At 35.0% G+C, this 26,993-nt stretch overlaps 1 protein-coding gene across 1 annotated transcript in view; it reads left to right on the forward strand.

The window, feature by feature from the left end:
* The window catches only part of FBXL17 (F-box and leucine rich repeat protein 17), a 275,155-nt gene extending 249,014 nt beyond the window's left edge, over positions 1-26,141 (forward strand). The window contains exons 8-9 of the mRNA XM_005490423.4: positions 11,132-11,274; positions 24,250-26,141. Coding sequence (XP_005490480.1) covers positions 11,132-11,274; positions 24,250-24,387 — 281 coding nt within the window. The 3' untranslated portion in view covers positions 24,388-26,141. The remainder of the gene's footprint in view (positions 1-11,131; positions 11,275-24,249) is intronic.
* The last annotated feature ends 852 nt before the right edge of the window (positions 26,142-26,993 follow it).

Consider the following 26,993-nt stretch of genomic DNA (forward strand, 5'->3'; position numbering starts at 1 on the left):
TGACTAGCTCTACATCTTCAGTGAAGCTTCCTAAATGTAGCAGTCATATTAGTGTTAGTTACATAGGTAACAATTGGTTGTTGATGAAAGAGGGCAAAACTAGTGTATGAAGACATTCTAGACAAAATTAAAGTATCTTTAAGAAACGGATGAAAGAGCAGCTTGGCTGGTGCACACGGTTTATTTTGTATGAATGTTCATTTTTCAGACTTTTTTTTTAACGCTATGGAAATGCCATAATAGTTAATCAGTCACATCACTAGGTAATATCGACTGTTGCTGCTATTTTTCAGATTGCTTTTCTAATACAAGCCTAAGCATTTCTTCAGTATGCTATGGACTAATTTTGACTTTCTTACTGCCATCTCAAGTTGAATAATTTCTTCCTTCTCTTTATGGACCTCTCTTTGAAATAATAGCTTTCAAACTGTGGTCCTCAACAATGTGGGAAGTAGCTGTTGGACTGGTATTAAATACACAGGTCTTTTGCAGACAAATTTGACAATCAACATATGTGATGCTTTATCTGATATATTGAGGGTTTGCATTGGTTTGTTTGTTCACATTTCTAGCAGTTCACTGCACAGCCAAAATGTTGCAGATGTGCACGTGGAAAGCATTCTACTATGTTCAATGAAAACTTTTTTATTATTATAATTTGTTTAGGAAAAAAAAGAAACATAGTTAAAGGGGAAACATAATGTGCCAGAAAATAATATTCCAGAGCTATAAAGAGTTTTAATAAAGATGTTAATATTCTCTCTTATCAAATATTCATGTATTTATGTGGACTATACAACTATGTCTACATGTATATGTGTATGAACCTTTTTTGTTTCACTTTTAAAATTTTTGTTCTTTTGTCTTCTCTTAATTTCTTTCAAAATGTGTTACATTTCATAAGATCACTCACTTTCTGTTCTGCATATCCCTTTCAAACATAGCTGCCTTTTGATAACATAATCCATAGTGTCTTGAAAAGCACAGTAATTTTTTCATTCTGTTCAGTGATGTTCTGTCTAGCCCTTGCTCTAAGTTCCCAGGCATACTACTATACAAGATTATACAACAACCCTAATTCTATTGCATGAACCCCAGTTTTCCAGTCTTCACTTAGCATATTGCAAGAAGACTGAGTAAGGAGAGTGAATATGAACTGTCTGAGTTAGAGAAATAAATATGTGATTCTTATGAGTAATAATCTGTACTCTTAAAGTAGAGAACAGTAAATACGGTATCAATATCGTAAATGGCATTGGGATTTTTTTCTGGGAGTTAAAAAGTTTTGCATGGTCATTGAAATACATGAACAGCCTATCTGGTGTAACACCTCATGCAGTGTGATTTATTTGGGTGCATTTCCTGTTACATTTTGTGAAAGTATTGCCTTTCACTTTTTGTGTGTTCTGGTGAACAGTGAAATATCTAACCTCTTGTTGAGTACCAAACAGATATACATCAGGAGTTACACAATGAAACTCTAAACTTTCGACCATTTTCTTCCACTTTCAGAATGTGTACATAAAATTCTATTTTTGTAAACAGTTTTATCTTCTAGTAAGTATTTATTTGGCTCTTTTGTCTCAATTTGATTCAATCTTATGTACTAAAATTGTATCTATTGTACTCCACTTGCTGCTAAGCTTGTCAAAAATTAGGAGTTGTTACACTGAATCATGATTTAAGTAGTTATTGTTCTACCATCAAACAGTGTGAAATTTTTTAGTGCGTGACAGAAGTAACATGCTGTCATGCATTAATTAGATGTTCTTCATCCTTCAGTCTTTTAATCTTTTTGATGTGTACCCTTTCAAGTTGATGAATTTATGACTCCTCTTTAAAAAGGCAAAATGCATAATTCTGTTGTTCTTGAGCTTAGGACCTGTGTTTTCAACATTTTCAGTCTTTGGCAGAATGAGTACAGACCTCTGTCACAGATGTCATCCTTTGTCTCAGCAAGTATTTGCAGACCATCAAGCAGGCTTTTCAAAGTCACAATTTATTAATCAGAAGAATACAGTAGCTAGATTCCTTAGGAGACAAAGACAAAGCTAAATGTGCAAAAGGGTGTGTTCCCACATCATTTAGGATTACTTTCTATCATTCTCCAAAGAGGCGCGCTCTAATCTTGCCTGATCTCACAATTGAACAGGCTAAACCGTTAAATTCCCTCTCTGGGAAAGCATCTTTACTCTCTGCCCCCTCTCTTACAATCCCATGTGACTAAGAGCTAAAGTAAAATTTTTCTTTTTTTGACAACCAGCATTTCTGCATCCTAAATTTTTATTTCTTCTGTGAAATTTGGAGTTGACAAACTTAATTCATTCACCAGAATAGTCTGTTAATAAGTGATTGCAATATTTTGAATTATGTAGGTGTGCATATTACATATGTGCAATGTGCATACTATTGTTTAATAGCTTAAAATTCTACATAAATTAATATATCTTTATTAAGTGTTACAAGGTGATTTTTCTAGCTTCTGCCAGTTTATGATGTTAAACTGTTCCAGTAAAACATTAAGTGATTGCTCCATATTTGATGTTCTACTTTCTGTGACTATCTATAGTTCCTGGAGTACTCTAAGGAATGACTTTTTAGAAGAGTTCACAGAACTTTGGGAGTACTGCATACACCAGTTATCCAAGCAATTCAGAATTTCAAAAGAGGTTGTTTCTTTCCTGTCTCTCTAGGTTAATGCATTGCATGTACCTCAGATCATTCAGGTATACAGATCTCGCTTTTTGCTGTTCATCAATAGTGGCTGTTGTATCTGAATTCTGCTAAGTTTCTGCATACAACAGCAGCATGGAGTTACAGCTCTCAGAGGTTAGGTATGTGTTGTTTAAATAAGCCCAAGCCACATTATTTGTTTTGAAAAGACAGAACTTAAATTTCTTTGTTCCTTGTTAAAAGGATTCATTTCATTTTCAGTGTCATTGTTAATGTGACAAAAAAAAGTTTTTGTCTGTAGACTGGAAGAAGTAATTTTAAGAGTCTATAGCACCTCTTCTCAATAGTTTCCTGATACAAAAAAAAGAAATTTACATATCCCTGTCCACAGAGCTAGTTGTCTCTTGATAGGAAGGCAATCAGATTGACAAGGCTTGGTTTGCACTTGCTACATCAGTGCTGCCTGTTCCCAGTCATCTTTCTGTCCTTAAGATGTGGTTTCCAGGAAAATTGGTGCCATGATTTTCTTGGGGATTGAAGCCAGGCTTACTGCCTTCCATTGATATTCAGACTATGTATATGACAATGATGGAAATTACTTCAGTATAAAATAACGCAAAGAAAATGAGTTATGTTTTAGTGTCCCCAGGGAAGTGAAAATTGAGCTGATATATAACAGCTTGGTCCATAGGGGCTATTTTAGTTTAAAACCTAGGGGTTAAAATCAACAACTCCAGCCACTTCTGCAATCCATTTCTGAAATTTTTTTTTTTTAATATTTTTATAAGAGGTCTGCAGTTAGAACAGAAGTAAATGTGCTGCATGCCTTTCAGTTTGTAGTACGAAGGTCTTTTTGCATCCTTGTTTTGAAGATTTGGGAGTGTGGGATGCTTTGTTTTGATTTGCTTTTTGCTGTTGGTATGCATTGGGTAAAATATACTGAAATGGCTGAAAAGTCACAGAGTTTATGTTTGGATTAATAAATTTAATTTAGACTGCAGATACAGTTATGATTAATTAATTGTTGTCAATGTTGGATTTTTTTTTTTGAGAGAGACCTTTATAAAACACAACAAACCATTTTCTATCCATAGGTTAGCTTTGTTCTTAGTATGGACTTTCAGGGAAACTTAATAGTTGTAACATTTAAGATAATTTTGAAAGATCATTCTTTTCTGTATTTTCAGTTTAATTTGTAGTTTAGGGCCAAGCTTTGCTTACATTGTAGGGCAACAATTTACTACAAAGTAGTAAGCTTTGTACTTGTAACTGTTTATGATTTGTACATACTTTTAGTTGTATCAAATAGCCAAGATGAAGAAGTAAATCAAGCAATAGGATAAATTTTACTTGGGAAGTCATCGCCCTCTAAGTGCCATGTGTTTCATGGAGTTTTATGTGTAGGAGGAAAGTTGGTAAGTTTGTTAGTTAGTGATTTTCTTTGTATCAGTTAATTAAGTTCGTATTGAGTACAGCAATGTATACTGTACCAACTTAATGGTAACTATGGTTACCATAACCAGATCATAGACAAGTAACTCTATACCATTTATTTTTGTGACTCTGAAGGAAAAAGTATTTACCTGTATTAAATGTATTTTATATACAAAATATAAAGTAAAATACTTTTTCTGCATGAGAGGTGACTCTGTCATCTTTCCTCCCACATGAGGTCTTTTCAGTCCTTGGGACTTTTTTCCTCCAGGCATTTTCCTTATGGTCCTTTTGGTAACAAAAAAAGTTAAACAATGAAATTTTATTTTCAAAACTTAAAGCAGAAATATGTAAATTTATGTGTTACCATTTCCAGACAGCTTCTTTTTTTTTTAACTTACAGTTAGTATCACTACTTGAGTGGTTTTCCACCATACTCCCAAATTAAGGTTAAAATATTATTTCAGAGGGAAGAGATTTAACCACATTTTCTTAACTCTTAGGGAAAAAAAAGGTTTGCTCAAGGAGTACAGTCTGTCTCCTTTTCATTTCCTTGAGGCCTCTGGTTAGGTAGGTTTTCTGTTGTGGTCATGCCATTCTATCTTTCTGCATTTTGTTGCAGTCTCATCCTTCATTCTCAAGAAATGTTGCCCAAGCAACTTAAGCACAAAGGTTCAACAGTAAAATTATCACAGGAGACCTCAAGCAGCCTGAGGCAGATGAAGACAGTAGGGAAAAAACAAAATACACTGTGTTAAAATACAGGTTGGCCATGCTGAGAAGTGATACAGCATTCCACTGGGAAAACTTGTGAGGTTGGGCAACTTTGTTTCTAAATATCTCTAGGATTTACAAAAGATGAAGTATTTACTTGTTCACCTATGTTTCTGGGCTCTATGTTTTGTGAGCACTTGCTATAAATATTAAAATACCAGTAGTATAAAATGTTTTTTAAATGACCACTGACCAATCTCCCTTTTGCATCAGTTCTGTACCATAGGGAAAGGATTTGCTTGATCCCCTGTATGTCTATTACATGGATGTACTGTATGGAAATTTAGTTAGGGAATAAAGATTGACATTTGATTATGAGAACAGTGAAGTTCAGAGCTGTGTCCTCTGTCTATGTTTTTACTTTAATTTCAAGGGAACTGCAGTGAAAACCAGGAATGTACTTAAATGCATGACTGTAAATGGAATTGGCTGAGATTCCTGTAGAAGGCCAGTTTTTGTACAGATTTTGTCTGGCTTGCTTTGCTATTTCCTGGTGGCGCTGAAATGTAGCTGTTATGAAAGGTCTTGATTATAAAGGAATTAAAAACAATGTCATAATACCTGTCAGCTAGATGTCCAAAAGCCTAGGCAGAATTAGAGTTTTTACCAGGAAACCAGCACCAACTGGAATTTTGCACTGATACATCCATGGTAGCCTTTATTTGCTACAAGATGAACTACAGTGCTTGATGCATGATTTATGTCAGGATATGATTAACAAACATTCATTTAATCATCAAAATACTCTTACAATTTCAAGACAGAAATTAATGAATTGCATAAAAAGTTGTATCACTCAGTGAGTCTTTCATTTGAGGCATAAGCAATATGAGCTGTGATTCCTCTGCTGGATGAGCAAGGTAGCAAAGCAGTGATTTCTTCCACTGCTGTGCATGGTTGCAGCGGCTAAACACCTTTTGACACATGGAAATGGAAATTGGCATGTAATGCCTTTCTGCACATAGCAGATTAGCTAAACTGCAGGATTTAGTTATTTGCATGGCAGACAACCACCAGCCTCATCAGGGCAGGGACTAAACGTGCAGTAAGCATTGTGGGCAAAATGATGGAGCTTTTTCTCATGCCATCAAGATTTGCTCTAGAGAATAAAATTCTGTTGCCCTAATGTAAGTTTTTATAGGCAAGCATTTGTAAAGAAAAGCCTTTTCGATATATAAGCAATATTTAAACTATACTGTAGGGAGTGTTATTAACATGTATAACTTAAGGTTTCTATTTGTAAATGTAATAATATATTGAAGTCACATGGCAGTGTATTGTCTATATTCAACAGTATTTTACAAATTGCAAGTGTTTGTGTCTAATTGCATGCTAATTTTAAAGTTCATTTCCACAAATCACTTTAAATGAAATATCAAAATAATTTTGGTGACTGTTAAAACTTCAGTGTATTCAGATGTTTATAATTTATCTGGATGATTTTCATGTTTCTCTTTTGTTTCTAATTCAATAGAGCAACATAAATAAAAGATAGAAAATACTTTTTACGTTGCCTATTTTTGGTCTATCTTGTAGAATATTTTCTTCTCTCTCCAGAGCTTTGTACATTCATTTTTTAAATAACTCAGGCAAATGAGAATAACACTGTAGCACCAACAACAGCAGAAGATTATTTCCAAATCCACTAAGCTGATCTGTTACACCATATTTTTAACACCTGAATGTTAAAAATATGGTTTCTTTGCTAATTTTATTTCTATTACATCTGCTTATTGCAGTTTTAAGTCTTATAAACTTCTAATGTTTTTTTAAAAATTAGGCTCCCCAGGAGTGAGTAGATAACTGTCAAAGCCACCTTAATAGCTTTTGGCTATAAAATAAATTAAAAGATAATACAGTATGTTCTTTTGTTTAATTTATGTTTTATATAGATGTTAATAGATAAATATGAATTATAGATGTATATTACATAACGTATACATATAAAAATAAAAATATCATGGAAAGTTCTGTAAGAAGACTGCTTCTTGGTAATCCTTGGTTGACTGATTGATTTCTCCTCTGTCTAAAACCCTTAGAGAGATTGGAAATTTTGAATTCTAATTCTTGCACATTTAAGTGCTTTTGACATTAATGAAAAAAAGAAAGAAAGAAATGCAAAAATTATTTTTGCATGAATTCATATGTGTCCATAATGCCCTGGTGTATGAAAGATATCAATCATAATTAATTTTAAAAGCTTTTTTGTCCAGGCTTCACTGAAGGCTGACCAAATGCAGTGTCTTGTACATTTGCATTTTAGGTAATAACAGGAAGAAAACGGAAGGACAGTTAAGCCTTACAGAGGTTTATTTTCAGTTAAATCGAAATAAGACTTATTGATTAAGGAAGCACTCTACAGTGTAGTAGATGCATGTCATTAAAAAATATTTTTAATTGCCCATAACTGTGTTCAATACACCAGATTTCCAAACAGTTGTATTTGGTAATATTGTTTCCAGACATAAAAATAACTTCAAATTAAATTAAGAGTAGGCCAATTATCAGTTCCTTATAGCAAAGATATTTTTATTTTTCTGTTATAGCAACCTTAGACTTGAAGCTAACGCCCACTTAGGAGCCTCTTGGTTCACAGGTTATGCACAGCTGAACAGAGACCTTCCCTCTGACAGACATTTCTGATGCATTTATATGTGTCAGTTTAATTTAATCAGTTTAAAATAAAGTGAGGTTAAATTACAATTTGCTCTTAGTGGTAGTGCACTATGGATGAAGTTTGTCTGGTTTTCTCAACTATTCCAGCTGATCATCCAGAAGATGTTTCCCTTTTCTACAAACCTGCTCCTTTCAACTTCAATAGCCAAGTACCATTCCAACCAAGAAAAACCAGTTTTGCTTGATACAGCTCAAGGTGTAGGTATGATTTTCCAGTTGCAGTTGGAGACATTATACTTTATCTTTTGCAGAGTAGGGGCTGTACATCAGTTGATTTCCATTCCACAAACCTAGCGCTGGAAAAAGAAATATGGTATGTTGCTTTTGCCAAAATAAATGGGACTATAAAAAGGAGAAAAATAATTGGATGCCTTGTTAAATATTCAAAAAAAGAGCGGTTCATATGTCAAAGCCAACATCTTCAAACTACTCTGGGTATTTTTGTGTATCCTTCTCTGCTTAATTTCAGTGTGTCAGGTTCTTCCCTTTGATCGCTGACCATGTTTTTAAGCCCGGCTGTCATTAGTGTTCAAACACACTTTTGGCTATTCACTGCTGATTGTGCTACAGCTTCTCGAGTCACAGAATTCAAACTTAGTTTTGTAAGGGTTTTGCTGCATGTTTCCTCATTAAATTACTGCCAAGCTTTTGAGTAATAGCAGTGTATTCTGATTATTGTGAGCCAGTGCACAAAGGAAGAAAAGCTGTTGAGCAAAGCAAACATTTTCTTAGCTGAAACTTGTGGCTTAAAATGTTTTGCTCATGCAAGCAAGAGACATGTGTGTACTCAGTAAAAGACCTTGAGGATGAAATAGCCAGGCTCCTTGCTGCACTGTGTCATTCTTCATGTAAACTGGCCTGATTCCACAGGACTGCCTTGAAGAAGTATTTAAAAAAATGTTTCAGGGAAGATCAGAAAAATATTAACTGATAAATCTATTGCCTGTATAAGGTGAGTTAATTATTATATGGAATGCAGTTAGTGAACATGTGAATAAATGCAATGTATCCAGGAAGTGTTGACACAGCTGTTCAGAGAGGTTGTACTTCAGTACTTTGGAGAAGTCAGGAAGCAATAAAGAAGACCTGGTTGATACAGTCTGTTGGGATTTCCAAGAAGCATTTCCCACAAGGGAAGGTGATTTTTCAAAGAGGAAAGAATCCTGAACTGCAGGATTCCTTGCCACAGGATGTTATGGATGTTATGTTCTGTGGGCTACAAGACTGATCAGATGAACTTACGAGAGTACAGAGGCATAAGCTCCAGTTTAGAAAATCCCTGGCTACATTTTTCATGTGAGGAAAGTGTTCTGGAAAAGTACTGTTACATTTTCACTGGTTCTCATGGCCTTTCTTTATCTCCCACTGCTGAATGCTGATAGAAACTGTATAGTGTGTCTTTTCTGTAACCCAGAATGTTCTTGTAAGGATGCAGTTCCACACATGGAAATTTCCAGAAAATATGGTCATTGGAGTTTTCAAATGGCATAGCTTCTGTGTTTGATAGATGAAGTGTAGTACTATATGACTTCAGTACAACATATAACTTCAGTATAACACTGTTGTCAAAATGTTTGGTTTTCCAGAAAGATGTCTGCTAATCTGGGGACAGATTTTGCCAGTGTGTTCTATTGGTCTTTAGTGGCACTTTCATGATAGTATTCTTTGTTGATTTTCTTCTCTTTGTCAGTTTTACATGAAGCACTGAAAATAGCAAAATATGGTTGTAACTTTAAAACAGTGGCAAAATATTCAAATGAACTTACATTATTCTAATGTAGTGGAAGGCTTTCAGTATTTTTGCCCTATTTCAAGTCTATAACATTTTGTGTGGAGGTACAATGATCTATAATTACTCTAGATTTTCCTATTGAAAAATGTATTCAGAAAGTTTCTAACTATCCCTACTTTTTATTACAGTGATATTTTAAAAGGTGTCTAAAAAATGTAGGAAGTTTATTTTCTGCTATATATGTATTTATAGTTTGCAAAATTAGGATTTCTTTTCAAGAAATGTGCTGGAAAGAGACTAGGAAATTGGCATTGTCCTACAAATATCAGTGAAACCGTAAAGAAACTACATAGGTGTTTTTATCATACATACAATATGTCAGTAACAAAATTCAGTTAATATTTTGGAAAGCTGCTTAAAGGAAGAAATTATGCATTACTTCCCCTTCCACAGCTTCTGAGAATGTTTCTGGCATCTTTTGGCTCATTTTGTTTGCTAATCAAGTCCACCTAGATATTTGTAAATAATCCAAATACCCTCACTGCTGTACACGGGCAATGCGGTTCTTTGCAGAACCACTGGAAGGTGAGATGGGTTCATTTTCTCTTCTTCTCGATCTCATTTACATGCTGATTAGCTAAGATCAATATCTTGTATATCAAGAGCTACCAGCTCTTTGAAATTCCTCCTTTTTTTTTTTCTTCCCCTGACATTTGGGAATGTAGCATGAACAGAACAGCCCCATAGCTGCTGAAAAATCAACTCTTTAAAGATATACACATTACTTGGAATAAGTCACTCCTTCATCTTCCTTTTCAACGGCTGCCTTATAACTGGAGTTAAAAACTGTGTGAACATCCTACCCATTGATTATATACAGGTGGCTGACTTCTACACCAGAAACCTTGGCCTTTTTTCTGAGACTGAGATTTTAGCTGCTAGAATTTCTGTTAATAAATCCCAGCTTGACTTCCTGAGTCCATATTCTGAAAAGTGCTACAGTCCATGGCAACCAGGGTGCCAGTGATTTTTATCTTTTGTGTCATTGTCATGTCATGACAAAACTGTCCCAGCCGGTTCAGATTCCTTGTCATTTTCTCCTACATATCTTTTTTCAGCCCATTCAGAAATTCCAGATCCTCTTTCTTTTCCTTTAATAGAGGTTCAAATTTTTCTTTTAATTCCTTATGACTTTTTTAACTCTTTCTTTATTTTTTTACTGGAAAAGTGTATGTGAAGGAAAAGTGACAGTGAGACACACCGTCGTTCTTACATCACCAAAATGAACAACGAGAAAAAATTGAATTTTAGAATACAGCTGTAGAATATATGGCATGAGATTTTCTTCAGGTTTTTCTAAAACTATGTCTTATTGACTCACAAAATGTCCTGTTAATCTCATTCCTGTCTTTGTAGTATTATTTTCCTAGAAAAAAAAAAATTATTAGTAGTATAAAGTCAGTTATTTTCTCTGAAAAGTGAGATAGGTTTTTTTTTATTCTGCATTTATGTCAATCTTATTAATTGAGTCTTGCTTCTTCTGGAAAAAGCAATTAAAAGAATTCTTATAGATTATGTCTGCTAATTGGTCTATTTATTTGATTGGTAGAAAATATATAGGAAAATATGTTCATCTGTGTGTTGGTGTGTGTTTGCACCTATATGTACTTCCAATTTGAAGAGACAGCTTTTACGTTATTGAGAATTATGAAATATAATATCATATACAAAGTGCATGAGAACTGCTTCTCAAAACTCAATGTCAGCATTATTCAGTGTGTGCATGGAGCTGAGGTTGCCATCTGCAGAGCTCTGCATTTCATGCCTTTCATGTGTTTCCAGCTCTGATAGCCATTGGGAGATACAGCATGACAATAGAGACGGTGGATGTTGGATGGTGCAAAGAGATCACGGACCGTGGAGCCACCCAGATTGCTCAGCGCAGCAAGTCGCTCCGGTACTTGGGTCTGATGAGATGTGATCAGGTAAGGAGCCTTTTCCTGAGCTGGTGCCTTGTTCTGAGTGTAACAGTGTTCCTGTGTGTGTGAGGGAGGCAGCAGGATTTATGTTCTTCTGAACAAAATGCTCAGTAGTCACTATTCTAGCAACTGTTCTGGTGTGCTGTGTTCACATAGGCAGCTCAAAAGTCACACAGAGGGCTAGAAGGAGCATTATGAATGTTTGCTGATGTAGATTTTCAAAATACATCTGTAGGTTACACTCGCAGCCTGAGGTGCTCACAATTTTTTTATAAAATCTGTCCTCTGACTGTTTTGAATACTTTTGTCTGAAAGTGGTTGGCATGTCATGTTGTAAGTGTGACAGACTACTTTGTCTCTTAAAAAAAAAGGCAAAAAAATCTTAGTGTAACTTCAGGAGTGATACAGCAATTTTCTATATGTCTGTGCTCTTGATCATATATCATGGTTTTTAAAACAGAAGGCTTTAATGAAATCATAATGATAAAAAGAGAAAAACAGAATGAGTTTCTTACTATGTAGCTTTATACTCGGAGAATAGTAAGAATGTCTACAAGTTTTAGCACTTAATCATTAGAAGAAAAAAAGAAGAAGCCAGTCCATCTCCACTTCACCCTGTATATAGCCTTCAGAAATCACGTTCCTGTTTAGAAGAGAGATCAAGTCCCAGTAAGACAGCAGAATAGCTAAAGGAAAAATCATTAGAGGTCCAGAGTCTCTGACCTTAAGTCTTCACATAACCCTGCAGGGATTGTTTCTTTTCCAGCCATCATCAACAAAATGTCTGGCTTGTGATGCCCATCATAAGCATCTCTCAGGCTTGTGGATTTCTGGTTGGATACTCTCTGTGGAAAAACAGGTTTTAGTCTAAGAAACTTCATGCTCCAAACCATTATCTTGCATACTTCACAGTGCACTATAGAAGACAGTGACAAAACACAGTATTTCAAATGGCAAGGAATAACGTCCAGGTCAGTGGTAAAATTAGAAACAGCATTTTGCAAAGCCAGCTTTAGGCATTTTCCAGTTTGCAAGGAGGTTGAGCACTTTGGAAGAATTGCTCTGTCTATCAAAGCGGAGTCCACTTAATCTCCTAAACATTAGTGTTTTATGAGAGCCAACAGACAAAAAGAGTGTGTGAATCTCTTTGATGGATTGTGCTAAGATTATGTACTTAGGGAATGTTAAAAGGGTAACTTGACCTTGGGAATTAGACCTGACCCAGAACCATCTAACCACTTCTGCACGTGTATTTATTTTTTGAATTTAGCTAATGTTGAACAATCAACAAGGATCTAATAAGTGCAATAATTTTGTCCTGTCTTTAACTGCTATAGAAAATCAATGATCTTGATGTTGAAAACAAGCTCTACTGCCTCATAAGTTAAACTATATGTCATTTTCATAGACATGTACTACAGTCGGTATTCCTTTAATTGCTGGTAAACGCTTTTCTCGGTTTTTAGAGGAGTATGCAACATCTTTTGTATTAAAAAATGTCAACTGCTAAAAGGGAAAAAAAAATACTACTTAAGAAAGCTTCAGGGAAGATATAAAAGCACTGTTGACTGTGTGCCTTGTGAGTGTGTGTGTGAATCTTCAAGTATCCGAAGTATGGTAGATAAAAGATGTTAAGAAATTGGTAAACACTGTTACAGTGAACAGTGTAGTAGCAGGACTACCACTGGGAATTATTTTCTTGTTTGCCAAGCCTTGATGGGAAGAATAGCTCCACAGACAGAATGAAGTAAGTATCCTTAACTTAAGGGATTTTTGGCAGCTAGAAGATGCCAACTCCCTTTTTCCTTGCAAATGTACAGAGAAATTACTGAACAAAATTGCGTTCTCAACTGTCTCTCCCCAGTATCATGCAGAACTAATTTTTTCCAGTGGCTGCTCTATTAAATTAAAAATGTCAGTGTCCAGCACATCATTAAAGAGAATTCTTGGGTGGTGCTGAAGGGTTTATTTACACTCCCAGTTGGCCAAAATTCTTGTCTTTGTACTGTTGTCAGCTTGCAGTGAAGAGGTTTGAAGATTTGTCCCATCTAACCAGGCTTCCTTTTCTGAGGTACTGACTGTTATGCTCATACCAGGTAGCTTTTATGCCTAAGAATTCCCAGGCATTTGGAAGGGAAGTACTTAAACACAGTTACATAAGGAACATATGTAAGTAGACTTCAAATGGATACCACTAAAACACTCTTTATGAGCCAGACATTTTGGAATTTCTTTGATATGCACTTGACATAAATTAGAGGCGTCAAGGGTCCTCCCCAGAAAGATCAAGAGAGGCTGTGAGACTGGGTAAAGACAGTCTCTGTTTTATGCCATTGATTATCCAAGTGCCTCCAGGCAGTGTGTTTCAGTAGATGCAAAGCATTATTGATCCACACCATGAAAATAATCAAATTATTCATTTTTCATCAAACTGCTATTGCCTTTCTTTTTATTATTTTTCCTACCATCTTACATGGACACCAGAGGAGCAATATGGTCTTTGCCTTAAAATAGATGACATTGTGTTGAGAAATATAATTTTAAAATGCTGACTTTACTATGAGGTCATCATAATGAGAGCATGTATTTTAGTTAGAACTTTTCTGTATCAGATGGGATACATCTAAGAGACATCAGACCTCCTGAAGTGTGAAAGTGGTCTAGTATAGTCTCTAAATGTTTTTAAATACCTGCATTCTGGACAACAGAATTCCCCACTTGTCTGCATTCCAACATGAACAGGTACTTGAAGCAGCTAGGCCCCTTCTCCCTTCTGATCTCTGTCACAGGACAGGGTATCGATTGTGCAAATAAATTTTTGTGTCCATGGTATGTGTGCATCCGTGCAGGCACAAGGCAGCCCTCAGGTCTGCTCAAGTCATGTGTTCCATAGTAAGAAAATGTTGCTATTCTGAGTCTCCATTTCTTTTGAAAGCAGTAACAGATAAAATCAGTAGATATTTAAGGCCTAAGCAGGGCATTTTAGAGGTTTGTAATTGGAAAAGGCATGAATGAGAAGGCATTTCAGCTTTGCATTCCGGTGTTCTGCCTGTGTTTGCGCTGTGCCGCACTTCCAGGGGCAGCGAGCCAGGCCTTGTTCCTTCTTGTCAGCTCTTCAGAGTGCTCTGGGAGCAGGGTACAACCACAAACTCGCCATTCCTCTGCACAGAGGAGTGCTGTGCTGCTGGGGGCTGCAGCCCAGGGTTGTGGTTTAGGACTTGATGAGGCTGTGTTGGAGCGCGGGGCGGGTTGGTGCTGCTCGGGGCCCAGCAGCTCTTGGTTTGTCACCCCGGAAAACACCAAGGAAAGCGTAACAAGGGGTTCTATTAAATTCTCTTCAGGTTAGTTCCCCACAGCAGAATGAAAACATGAGTGTTCATTCTTCCAACCAAATTTTAATTGTAGCTCTGTATTTTTTATCACAGCTTAGGAAAGGGGATATTTAAAGATAATTGAACCTTTCCTTTAATTACTTTAAGTATCTTGAGAAAGGTGTGGGCAGTTACAGGATGCTTTCTTTCCTCCCACAAACACTGACATCAGAATTCCTAAGAGCTTTTCTTGCATCCTAAGGGCTTAAAATGATGCCTGTGTCAAAATAACAGATTTAAATGCACATTTCAAGTTTTTCTTTCTGAACACAGTGTACTGTACATTCCTATCATTAAACTGACCCAGATCCTATTTACTTCTTCTAGTTAATTAATTGATTAATTAATTAGGTATATTTTGTATTTCATATTTTAAAAAATGGAGGAAAAGGGTGATGTTCTCCATACTATTTATTTCTAGAAATCATTTGAAAGATGTCTCTATAGCACTTCCTTTTTGTGCTTTCACAAGAAGTGAAACAGCTTTACATAGTGGCAGCTTGAAATCTTTACCTGTGGGGAAAATGGCTGGGTATCAGCTAGGAAATAGGGACTAAAAATTTGTTGTTTCTTTTTTTTTCTGGGTGATAGCTTAACTGGTTGAACAATGTGTCACAATAATCTTCTTGCAACTTTTCTCACACACAAAAATTTTCATATTTCAATATCCTTTTCCTATAACTGTGGTGCAATTTGTAGCAGTTATCAACAGTGCTCCCACGTAAATGCAGGAGACATTTCTTGGGAAAATAGGCAGAAAAATGACACTGAAAAACAGAGGCCACAAAATTCAATATTCACCACTATGTGTGAATGAAATGAAATGAAATGAAGAGAGTCCAACAAAGCCTGCTGTGAAAGGATACACAACTTAGTTAATAAATCATGTTGGCCCTTATTCCTTGCTTTTTTTCCCTTGCTTTTTTTCCCTTGCTTTTTTTCTTCCCATTTTTTGAGATGAATTTCTCAGTAAAGACATGGTTGCTTTTCATGAAGATACTTCTGGAAGCTTGTAGATTATTCCAGATGACTTTCTCAGATAAATTGTAGCATATATTTCCTATTCTAGTTTTGCTGAAATATTAGAGCACAGAAGTTGATGGTCAGTACAACTGACAAAATGACAAACTATTTTATGTTCCCTGAGGAAAAAAGATAGATGATTCCTGAAAATAAAAAATGGTCAGTTAAGAAATCATTTGCATCTTAAGTAAGAGTAAGATTTTTAGACTATATGTGGATTTTTAATATAATTTATCACTTTGTCCTTCTACAAAACCTGTTTTACAAATATTTGTAAATACATATTCAGTGAAGACCACAAATCATTAGCAGAGTTAGGAATGCAGCTCCTGTTTAAGTGAAACATTTTGACCCATCACTCACAAGCTTTTAATTTACAGAGCTAGTCTGCAACTGAAGGTAAGTGAAAAGGAGCATGAGCTCTTTTATATATCCTAGGTTCTAGAGATAAATCTTTCAATTTCCAATACATTTTTGAGCTTAAGGCGGCTTAATCAATGACAGAATAGTGAGAATACAGAGCCATGGTTTGTTTTAATGTAATTATCACAGCAATTTGCCTTCCACTTTCAGAAAATGCTATCATTAGCCTGATCAGAAAACCTGGCAAATTGCTACCATTTCTTCTTTTATTTTACAAGGGATTCATTTTGAGATTTGAAATTATGGTTTTATGATTTGAAGAGGAATGAAAATATCCAATCCTTCTCTTTAAGAAAAATTCTGTAGCCTTTTTTTTCTCTTAAATTACTATAATTTGTTCAAGTACGTTGCTGCATATTAAAAAGGAATTGCTGTATTTTTTAAAGTTTTATGTGTATAATGTAGGAGCTGCAATTGATACATCTCTCTATGAATAATGAAGATTTTAGATTCATGAGATCTGTGAATCTCATTAGAAGGAAACCACAGCTATCCCACAACAAAAGAATAGCATTTATTTCACTTTGGTTTTCAATACAACAATTTTAAAAGTCTGAACAATACTACTTTTGGCTTTTTCCCCCTAGCTAACTAGGATAACAGATCCATTATGTGTGTAAACGAAAGCATCTGCTAAAACACATACACAAAAAAAGGGTTTTTATACAAGCTAAAGATTTTGCTCTTCTAGTTTAACTGTTTCTTTGCTAAAAGATTTTTATTCTCCAAGCTGATTCCTCTGCAGCAGTTCTATGGCACTCGGCTGAAGATGGAATTTTCCAGAATTAATGAAATTGTCCTTGTTTCTAAAAAGCACCCGCCTGAACCATGTCATTCTCTAAGAGAAAGATGGACCCTCAGGTGATGATCAACAGTTCAAAAACATGATAAGGCCAGCTCTTAAAGAAGAATGCAGTGTGAACTGGTCAGCATCTTTATGAATAAAAAAATCAAAAAGGGAGAAGTTTATTTAGAAGCACTGCTCCCTGGAACTTCCAGTTATTTTTGCCAGCTGGCAACTTTTGAGAAAGACTTCTCTGTTAGTTTTACATGCCATAATTTTGACAGATATTACAATAATGTGCTCAAATTATTGTTAATGTAGTCAAATAGGAAGGAAAATATTCAGTGTTATTAATTCAACAGGCAGAAAGTAATCTGAAAGAATATTTATCACTATATAAATTGCCACTGTCATTTCACTGCATCTGGGTCTTTATTAACTGCAATTTTTAGAAGAAAAAAGTTTTTGAAATGTGTGTAATACTGGTAATATTTTTACCTGGAAATATTCCGTAGGTGGAGTCTAGAAGTTCATCTGATGAAACGGGCAGAATTAGCAAACCAAATAATCTGCCAGCTTGAAGAACTCCTTTAAAATGGTTTCTCTGCTTTAATAGAAAAATAAACCCTCACAATATGCAAAGAGAATTGAGAGTGAAACCTTTGTTACTTACACAACTTCAATAAAAAATAGTGTGTTGCAAAAAACTCTGCATCCTCACAGAGATCTGAAATGGGTGTTGCTAGTTTGCAGTAGACTGGGAGTTCGGGGTAATAGCATTCACATGAGAAAACTACCACAACAATGAATTCCATTCCTTTCATGTGAGATTTAAACAAGAACTGTAAAGTAGATACACTCCACAGGCAACCTTGCCACACTTCCTGAAATCCTTCCGAAGTGCTACCGAGGTTAGAAGACGTGTGCATTCCATTTATTTCAATTCACACAGCAGAAAAGATTGCAGATATTTCTGTTTACCTACTCCTTTACCTTTACAAATATAAACAGGTAATTAATTTCTAGGATTTAAGGCAATTTAGTTTTCAAATGTCATTATAATAACACTGTACAGACTGTACTTGCTGATGTCATTACTTATGAGTCTACAAATACAGTGCTTTTGTGTGTGTGCAAATGTGATTGTTTTTCTTCCTTTTTTTCGATAACATCATCCTCTAAGTCAAAACACATTCTTTTCTCAAATCGTAAGGGACTTTGGACTATAGGATATTGTGCTAATATTGGTAGTGCTGTTGTTTTGTTAAAGTCCTAAACAAGGGTTCTGCCCCTGGGCATAAGGGCAACTGAAACTCTGTGGAATATGTCTGCCTTAGCTGATCAACTGCACTTCACACAAAACGTTTCCAGAAATCTTTAATTTTGTTATGGCTACAGGCAACAGTTATAATTGGGCCACCTGAGAATATAGTTCATTCAACTATTAGCAGAAAAAAATATCAAAGTACACTTTTTATAAGACACTCACTTGAGGAAGCAAAATACAACTTAGAGAAGAGAAAGATCGTGTGAAAATGTTTGGTTATAACTCTAAGTGTGTATATATTGGATTTTTTGTAAAATGTTAGAGAAATTGGAACATAAAGAGTTTTCCATATCCATCATTATGGATACACACAATGTCTATAAAGTCATTGGCTTTCAAGCAATACTTCTCTACATGTATTGAGCCAGAAGTGTGTACAAATTCCAGTAGCTCTAATGCTGAAATACCACTGCTTAAGTAAAATGCCAACAATATTGTAAGAAAGCCCTTTGGAGACAAATCCATTTGCATTTCTTCTGTGAAGTTAATTTTGCAAATGTTTGTATGTAGAAATGTTATGGTAATACTTGTGCCATTATTCTAACCTAACTATCTGTATGGCAGCCCTAAAATCTTTTCGTCTGAATGCTATCTCTCACCCGCTAATATTTCCCTAAAATTCTTAGCAAGTACTAGATTTCTAAGATTAAGCTAGCAGTTCTATTTATTATTAATGCCTTTCTGTGCAGATATTGCTGACTCAGGGTATTATAATTCGGTCTGTTATTTTTTATTAATGATCTATAAAGTTGTGTAATTGTAGATACCAGCCTGTGTTGTCCTCAGAAATCAGCCAGCCAATGCCCCTTCCAAGGGCTAGGTTAGATACTATGCAGATATTATTTTAGCTGTCGTCCTGAATAGTGTTCTGAGGGACTCAAGCAGGTTTTGGTACAAAGTTCTAGTAATGCACTTTTGCACTAAACAAGTTTTGCAAGCCTTAGCTTATTTATTTATATAACTGCTTATTGGTTTCAGTTATTAACTTGGAATGGAGATAATTTTTTCTTTTCAATTATCAAGTCAGTTTGTCATTAAACTGAAGTCATTAAGATGTGAAGATTTTTAGGTTTTGTTGTTGAAAATGACCTATCAAACTCTTTAGATTAATGCTGAATACTCATACACTGCATAAAACTTGCAGTTTAAGTGATGATTCTACTCTTGCTTTTCAGTATTGCTCTAGATAACACAGATATTTTTGGCACATTTTAATGGCTTTAGAGTTTGATCCTGATGCACCTGTGGGAGGAGTTTTGGAGATCAGTACTAAATCTTACAATTCTTGGCAATTTAGTGAAAGAGTATCCAGTCCCAGAGAAGATTTCCAGGACATGATATCAACTAAAGACAAGCTAAGGAAAAGTAACTAGAAAAGTCTTGTTTAGGAAAAGCCCTCTTTTTCTGTTCCCGAGCAGTGAATGGAGGTGTCAGTCTCTTTAAAAAGAAATGCCTGGTTTGGCTGATGGTTTCAAATGTAATCTCTAATTTACCTTAACAAGATTAGGAAAACTGGAATTCATCATTTGAATTTAATAAGATCTGTTGTAGGAGCATTACAAAAACACTAGGTTAAAAAAAAATCCTGGCCCTTTGGAATAATTTTATATCTTTAGAAATTCCTAATTTTATAATCTAGAAATTAAAGAAAACAATGCTGAAATTATCATTAAACCAAATCACACAGCAAATTTAAATTAAAAAAATAAAATTACCTAATAACTGTTCTTGCTTGCGTTTTGGATTTTTCATGAAGACATGTGGAAAGTGACATAACATAAATTTCTGAAGATATTCTGTGTCAAGTGATATTTCAAATCAGTAAATGCTGGCAATAGGACTAGATGAGTACATATAACATACTAGATCAAAATATGAATGAATATTTTGTTGTGAGTAGCTTTCAGTTTACTATGAGCCGAAAAAATCGGCTCATAAGTGTTGGTTACTTTATTCTAGGAAAAATATTCACAGAATGGTGGCAGTTTTCCGGCTTTCTGGTATGGGCAGACCATTTTACCTAAAGGAGAGTAAGAGGGTTGAGCACTGATTTCCCATTTTTCTCAGTATTTCGGCCATATTTTGTGTGTGCATAGCAGAGTGATGGTAAAAGTTCTCCAAAGAGGCACTCACAAAACCCTTTTGTCAGTGCATGATTCCACAGGGACTCAAAGGGTGTTTTTGTTCTTCTTTCCAAGATGAACTCCTAATTATCACATTAGAAATGTTCTCTAGCACGGATAATATTTGAATACTGTCGGCACAACCACACTATCATTAGGCGAAGAAGAAGTTAAGGAAGTCCTACCCTAGATAACATTTGTCACAAAGTCAAGTGCATTATTCTGGGAAATAGGCAGTATGTGTTCAAGTGTCTTTAAGCAAAATGTATTCAAAATTATGACTTCTAGGTCATAATCTAGGCTCTAATTGAGTTAAAGGGAGATGATACCACTTAGTCTGCCATTTTCTGTAACCCATCTTCTCCTTTGTTTTGTTTTTTTCAGTCTATTCCTTGGCCTGAAATAAATACTTATTTCAGGAAGAAAAAATAACTTTCAAACCAGTCTTTGTTGTTATTTTGGTTTTTTGTTTGATGACCAGGATTTGCAAAACCTATTACTTTCATTCTTAATGATACGGGCTACATTCTCTCATTATGTGTTAAAATATAATTGAAGAGCTATTCAAATTCAGATGAATGATTATATATTAGATAATCTACATAGTTTATCTGCAGACAGTATTCTTTCTTTTGACAACTCAAAAGATGAAGATTAATGAAAGTTCTGTGGAAGAAAAATATAGCATTTTACAGCATATGAAGATGTGGAAATTTTTAGTTTTCATTCATTGAACAAGAATGTTTAAGCTCAGTGGGGAAAATTGTTCTGTTTGTGTAATGAACTTATTTTGGGAATGACATTCAGTACTTTTGTTTTATCACCAGCCAGGCTGATCTTAGCAAAGAGACAGAAGCTTGTGTTCTAATGGCTGGGCATAAGACTTCTTTCATCTTAATCCTACCACTAGGGAAATGATGACAAGGATCCCCACAAAGTTGACTTAGATATTACTTTCCACATTCATTAACAAAGAATAAAATTTTATTTCCTTTTCTCCTGTTTTTCACATAGTGCAGTTATTAGCGCAGTAGTATGGACAGTTTTAAATACTAAAAGTTTTTCATTGTTTTTGTGTCTGACCTGACTTTTCTCATGGCAAAGAAAAGATATCAAAATCTTTAGAAAGGGAATGCGTTTTTTCTCATGTCTGGATCCAGGTTGATTGTCCCACTGCCAGTTTTTTTTCTCCTCCTTCTGTTGTGTAATCTTACATTGAATTTAGTTTGGCATGATTTTTAAGTCCTTGCTTTTTACTCTCAGGATTAAGAATATTTGTATTTAACTTAAAGTTATATATTCGACCATTTATCATGAAGCTTGGTAAGGTATTTTTTTCCTTTATCATGAGAGTAAACTCAGTTTTTCAGACTCAAAGTAATTTCTTTCTGTATATGTTATGGTTCCAAATACATTCATAGGATTTGTCATTACTTTACTGTTTAACAACAAGTCATAACACAAGTTGTTGCCTAGGATCAAAATAATAATTTAAAATATTTGCGTAATGCTCCAGTAAAAAATGGGAGAAAAGTTTCTACTCTTCAAGCTTTGGTCATAAAGCAGCTGTTTTTGTCAGTGGCATTTCTGCAATGGTTTTATCTGCCTTCTTCATACTCATGTTTATTTTGTAACTGTATTTGGCACTTGATGCCAAAAGCTTCCTTCTTCTGTTTAGTAAAGTATTAATAGCAAGTTGCAAAAAATTTTATCTAGTAATAATTGTATCAGAAAAAAACTAGGACAAACAGTTACAGGTGTTTTACCATAAATTTCTTCATAGGTTTTTAAGACTAAAAGGTGCCACTGTAACATCCTCTGTCTTCCTAAGTGTCATGGGCCATGCCTAAATTAGCCTGGTAGTAAATATGTCAGCTTAGACCTAGCTAGGCTGTACCTTGGGTACATGTCCTGAGTCCAATACGTCTGGGCATGGAGAGCATTTACTGCCTTCCTGTGAGTGAGCATCATCTTTGTAATGAATTCGCCTAGTTTGTTTCTTATAACAGAGAATATGCATAAAACACTGTCTCTAAAACTATGATATCCATGCTGTTCTAACAAATAATGCCCAACAGGTAAGTGCTAAATCATAACAACTTCTATGTACTAGCAAAATTTGCAGCTATCTAGGATAAATAATGCATCTTCTTCAAGCCTCCCATTAAGAAAGAGCAAAATAAGTCACTGTCGGTTGTAACCCTCTTTGTTGTGGCTGAGTTAACAATTAAGAGGCGTTTCTGGTAGCCTGGTTGATTCTGCCATGGGTCTCTGCAGCATAACTCTTATGAGAAGAGACTTTTGGTTATTTTTTGGATAGGCATAAAGTAGCAAATTACTGCTACTTTGGGGATTCTTGCCTTCCAAGCAATATTTCTGGGAATTGTAGCTTACAATTTGTGAGTATGTATTCAGCTGTAAATATCAAATATTATGGGGGACTCGTGCTATCTCTGGTTTCTTTTTGCTTTTTCAAAGTCACTTCTTGTTTTTCAGCACTGAAAGATGTTACTGTAACATAGCAATTTGCCAGAGAAGTACAGTTTGTGCTGTGAAGTTAAACCAGTTTTCTATCCAAGTCAGTCTCAGTTAGATGAAACTTCCAATGAAGATTGAGTATTTCTATTATCAAAGTAGAAGAACTGGATATTAAACCTTTCATTTATCCTTGTCATTGGGTGCAATCACTGTTCAGAAGGAAGCTCTCCTTGTTATCTTTTAAGGACAAAAATATTATTAGATACTGTGGTTACCGTGCTTTAAAAATATTTTTCACAAGACAGATCTTTGTAATAGTAGTAAACATTTTTCAGTCTGGCTTTTTACTTTTGGCCTTGAAAGTGGAACACTGAAGGAAGAAAAGCAAACAATGCCATCAGTTGTGCATGCTACTGATGTAGTGTTTCAGTAACTGTAGTATCAATGCATTTTAAAATGCCCTGTTGTTCAGCAAAGATTTCAAAGAGAGCCAACTAGAAGTCATGGTTCTTAGGTTAATCTTTTATTTTTCTAAAGGCTGAAAAAAGCTATTTACCTGTGTGATATGAACTGTAATTGTCTTTAAAATAATTGACAAATTAATCTGCTCACAGCACTGGAGTTGTAAGGGTGTTAGGTTTAGCTGGATTTGTCTGATTACCTTGTTTTATGAAGAATAAAAGTGCTAACATTGATGTCTCAAATTTAAGAGAGACATCCCAGACCCAACCAATCTTGTATGTTTTAATTATTGGTACCAATTCTGCAGTGTTATCCTCACAAAAATAAAATAAAATCTTATGCCAGTGATGTATGTGAAGACATGCAGGACTTTTACCTTTTGGGAAAAGGGACATAAAGCAGTAATTGATCTACCTGCAACATAGAATAGTTCATATTTTTTCCCCATCTTTACTCATGTTATCGATAACTTTTCCTTTCAGGCCTGTTGATAGCAGCCATACAGTGCAAGTTCATTTTAATGAAGTTAATTGTGGAGTTACTACTTAGGATTTTTAAATGTCTCCCCAACTGTACCATAAATCAATTAATAGATGTAATCTATTTTCATTTGCCAAAGCCAAAAAAATCTCACATTTTTAAATGTATGTCTGCTTGAGCAACTTTGAGTAGATAGGTTCTATTTCAAGTTAGAAATCTATTACTCTGGGCAGCATTTTGTTTAATCAGGATGATAAAACTTCTTCCTTTACAATGAAATCATAGCGGGGTTTGATTTTGGTTTTTTTCATTCTGGTTACAGAATGTAACCAGACATTATATTCTGTATATTTATTTTGTGATAAATGCACCCAAACCCATAGTAACAATGAGGAGCCCCATCCTGGAAGTCTGCCCAGGAGTCCAAAGCTTTTCCATTCTTCTAGCTTGCCTACTGTTACCCTTTCCATTCACTTCCTGCACGTCACAGGTTCTGTTCTTCTGTTGCAGGTGAACGAGGCCACAGTGGAGCAGCTGGTGCAGCAATATCCACATATAACCTTCAGTACTGTGCTGCAGGATTGCAAGAGAACGCTGGAGCGGGCTTATCAAATGGGCTGGACACCCAACATGTCTTCTGGCTCCTAACTCTCTGTACCAACATGTTCCACACTCTGCTGCATTCGGTAGATCTAATGGGGATTGCAGAAGGGTTTATAACCTTTCAAATGATGCAATATAGTTGTGAGTTTACAGAGGTTACAGTAAAATGTCAAAAGCTGTACACTGACTTTAATGTACTGTACAACTAAGTACAAATATTGAAGCAAAATTTTAGAAATGCATTGTGATTTTGTTTGCATAAAAGTGGTAAAAGCCTTTGACAAACTTCTTGAAGTGGATTCCTACTAGTTCTCTGGATAGTTTGAGTTATAGATGTTAAGCTTGCTTTCTTCTGTTTACTTTGCCTTGGTCACGTGTGTTTCCTTTGATCTGTAAATGGTAACTCAGTGCTAGCACCAGTGCAGTTGATCAACAGAGGCATGTGTTGAAACTGGGAACTAAACTTGATGCTTTTTATTTACTAAAGCTATGTCAGAGGTTTTAAGATACAGAGTAATAAGAAAATCTACAGTGAATTACCATTTTCTTATCAACATCTTCCTTTTTTTTTCTTTAAATATAAGAAGCTGTAGTGATATTAAAATCTTTCCACCTTGACATTTTAATAATGAATAACACTGCTTACCCTAACAATGATAGTGAGTTACACTTCATGAAGACAAAGAATAGCTGAATACAACAATGATCAGAGATAAGTTGGTGATGCTTTTTATATTTGGCTGAAAATATTTTGTGTCTATTTTAAATTAACTTGAATCCTTTGACTATGCTGTTCTGTTGATAAATTGAAAAATTCAGATGAATGGGTATAAGTCAATAGCAGGATCCCTCTCATTTCCTGTGTGGTTTTATTTTAGAATGGATCTTGCAATGCAAATAGTGATTACCTTGAGAAGGCCATCTAAACATGAGTCCCATCGTGGGTATCTTTGGTAGGATCAGATGCTTCTTAATGTGTGTGCAAGGAGATATCCAAATTAAACACATAATATGATTCATTTTCTTTGTGGGACTGTTATGGTTTAACTCGAAACAGCAATCAAGTACCACACAGCATCTCTCTTATGCTGTCTCATACATTGCATTTTAAGGAGTTAAATTTTAGCAGGGAATTGTGAAAAATACAGACATTGCAGCTTCAATTTGGAGTTGCCTTAACTTTTAGAGTATTACCATTTGGTTAAGAATGTTGTCAGGTATGTAACACTGGATATTTGTTTTTAAAAGGTTTTAATTTTAAAAGCATTTAAATCCAAACTATGAAATGCTTAAGCTTCAGCTGAAAAGTTGCCATTATTGTCAAAATGTTTTGCTAATCCAGAAGGCCTAATGCAGCATAACATAGAAGCTTGTTTAGTATGGCTGTGTAACCCTGTAAACCTATTTGTTGATTTCCATAGCATAATTTTTTACAACAGAAACATCAGCTCACATTACTTCTAGTGAGGATGTTGAATGTTTTCTTATTAGACTTTTCAAAATGGGGATGAACTAATTTCTCTGGAAAAAAAATATATCGTAAAGATTTTGTTTAAAATAAGTGGTAAATACTTGTGAACATATGTAATGCTATGCTGTTCATTTACTCCTAAATGGTAATAATATTTTAAGAATAAAGCCAGTGAATTTTTTTGCAGATATAGTACAGAATCTTAGTCAATTTTCTTTTAATGTCTCTTTACGAGTGCATTAAAACTATTCACACAATTTGTAAGTTTCTATTTTTTTGTGAGACCTTTGATCTTGCAATAAATTTTAATAAAATAAGAAAGATGTGATGTTTTCTGTTTATCTGTGCTTCTAACTGTAATTAGACTGTACTAACAGAGAGTCTGAAATCGCCATTGTTGAATAGATAGAACTCACTTGGACATGATCCTTAATAAACTAGCCCTGCTGTGACTGACAAGAGTTTAATTAGATGACATCCATAGATCTTTTTCCATCTAAAATGTATTGTAACTCTACAGATTTTTAAAATAGTATGGGTCTGGTTGGTTCTCTATTCACTTCAGTCATATAAGTCACTTCCAGTAGTTTTGCCTTTTAATGACTACTCATCTTTCAGTTTTATGAACATACTGATCTATAGATCTCACCATGACTACTTAATTTTTGTTTTATGTGTTATAAGAACTCTAGATAGAAATATGATTTTCTAATTGCAGTGTTGACACAGATAGTTCCTTGATTTCCTTATATTAATAGTTTCCAAAGTAGTTTTAGAGGAATAAATAGTACTGCACACTCATCTTTGACATGTCATGCAGGGAAAATATCATTATGGTGGCAGAAAAGCTACTGCATCTTGTAAAAATAAAAATTATCCCTGTTTTCTCATATGCAAAACTTAGAGTGAACTGAAAAACTCATAGGTGTCTTCTGGATTCCCTAGGTCCAAAAGGCCTGCTTTACTAGAAAAAAAATGTCCTTTTCTCCTTCAAATTCTTTGTGGGAACCTGCTGTTAAGATAGGGTAACCTGTGGCTCAGCACTTCCTCATCAGAAACATTTCTAGGATGGGCTTGTTCAGCCTGCAGGAAGGGCTCAGACAAACTCTTAAATGTTTTCTGAATTAAGGGGTAGATGGTTGTAGGAAAGAGACAGATAATGTTTCTTTTCAGTCATTCA

This window comes from Zonotrichia albicollis, chromosome Z, assembly GCF_047830755.1.
Source record: "Zonotrichia albicollis isolate bZonAlb1 chromosome Z, bZonAlb1.hap1, whole genome shotgun sequence".
NCBI lineage: Eukaryota > Metazoa > Chordata > Aves > Passeriformes > Passerellidae > Zonotrichia > Zonotrichia albicollis.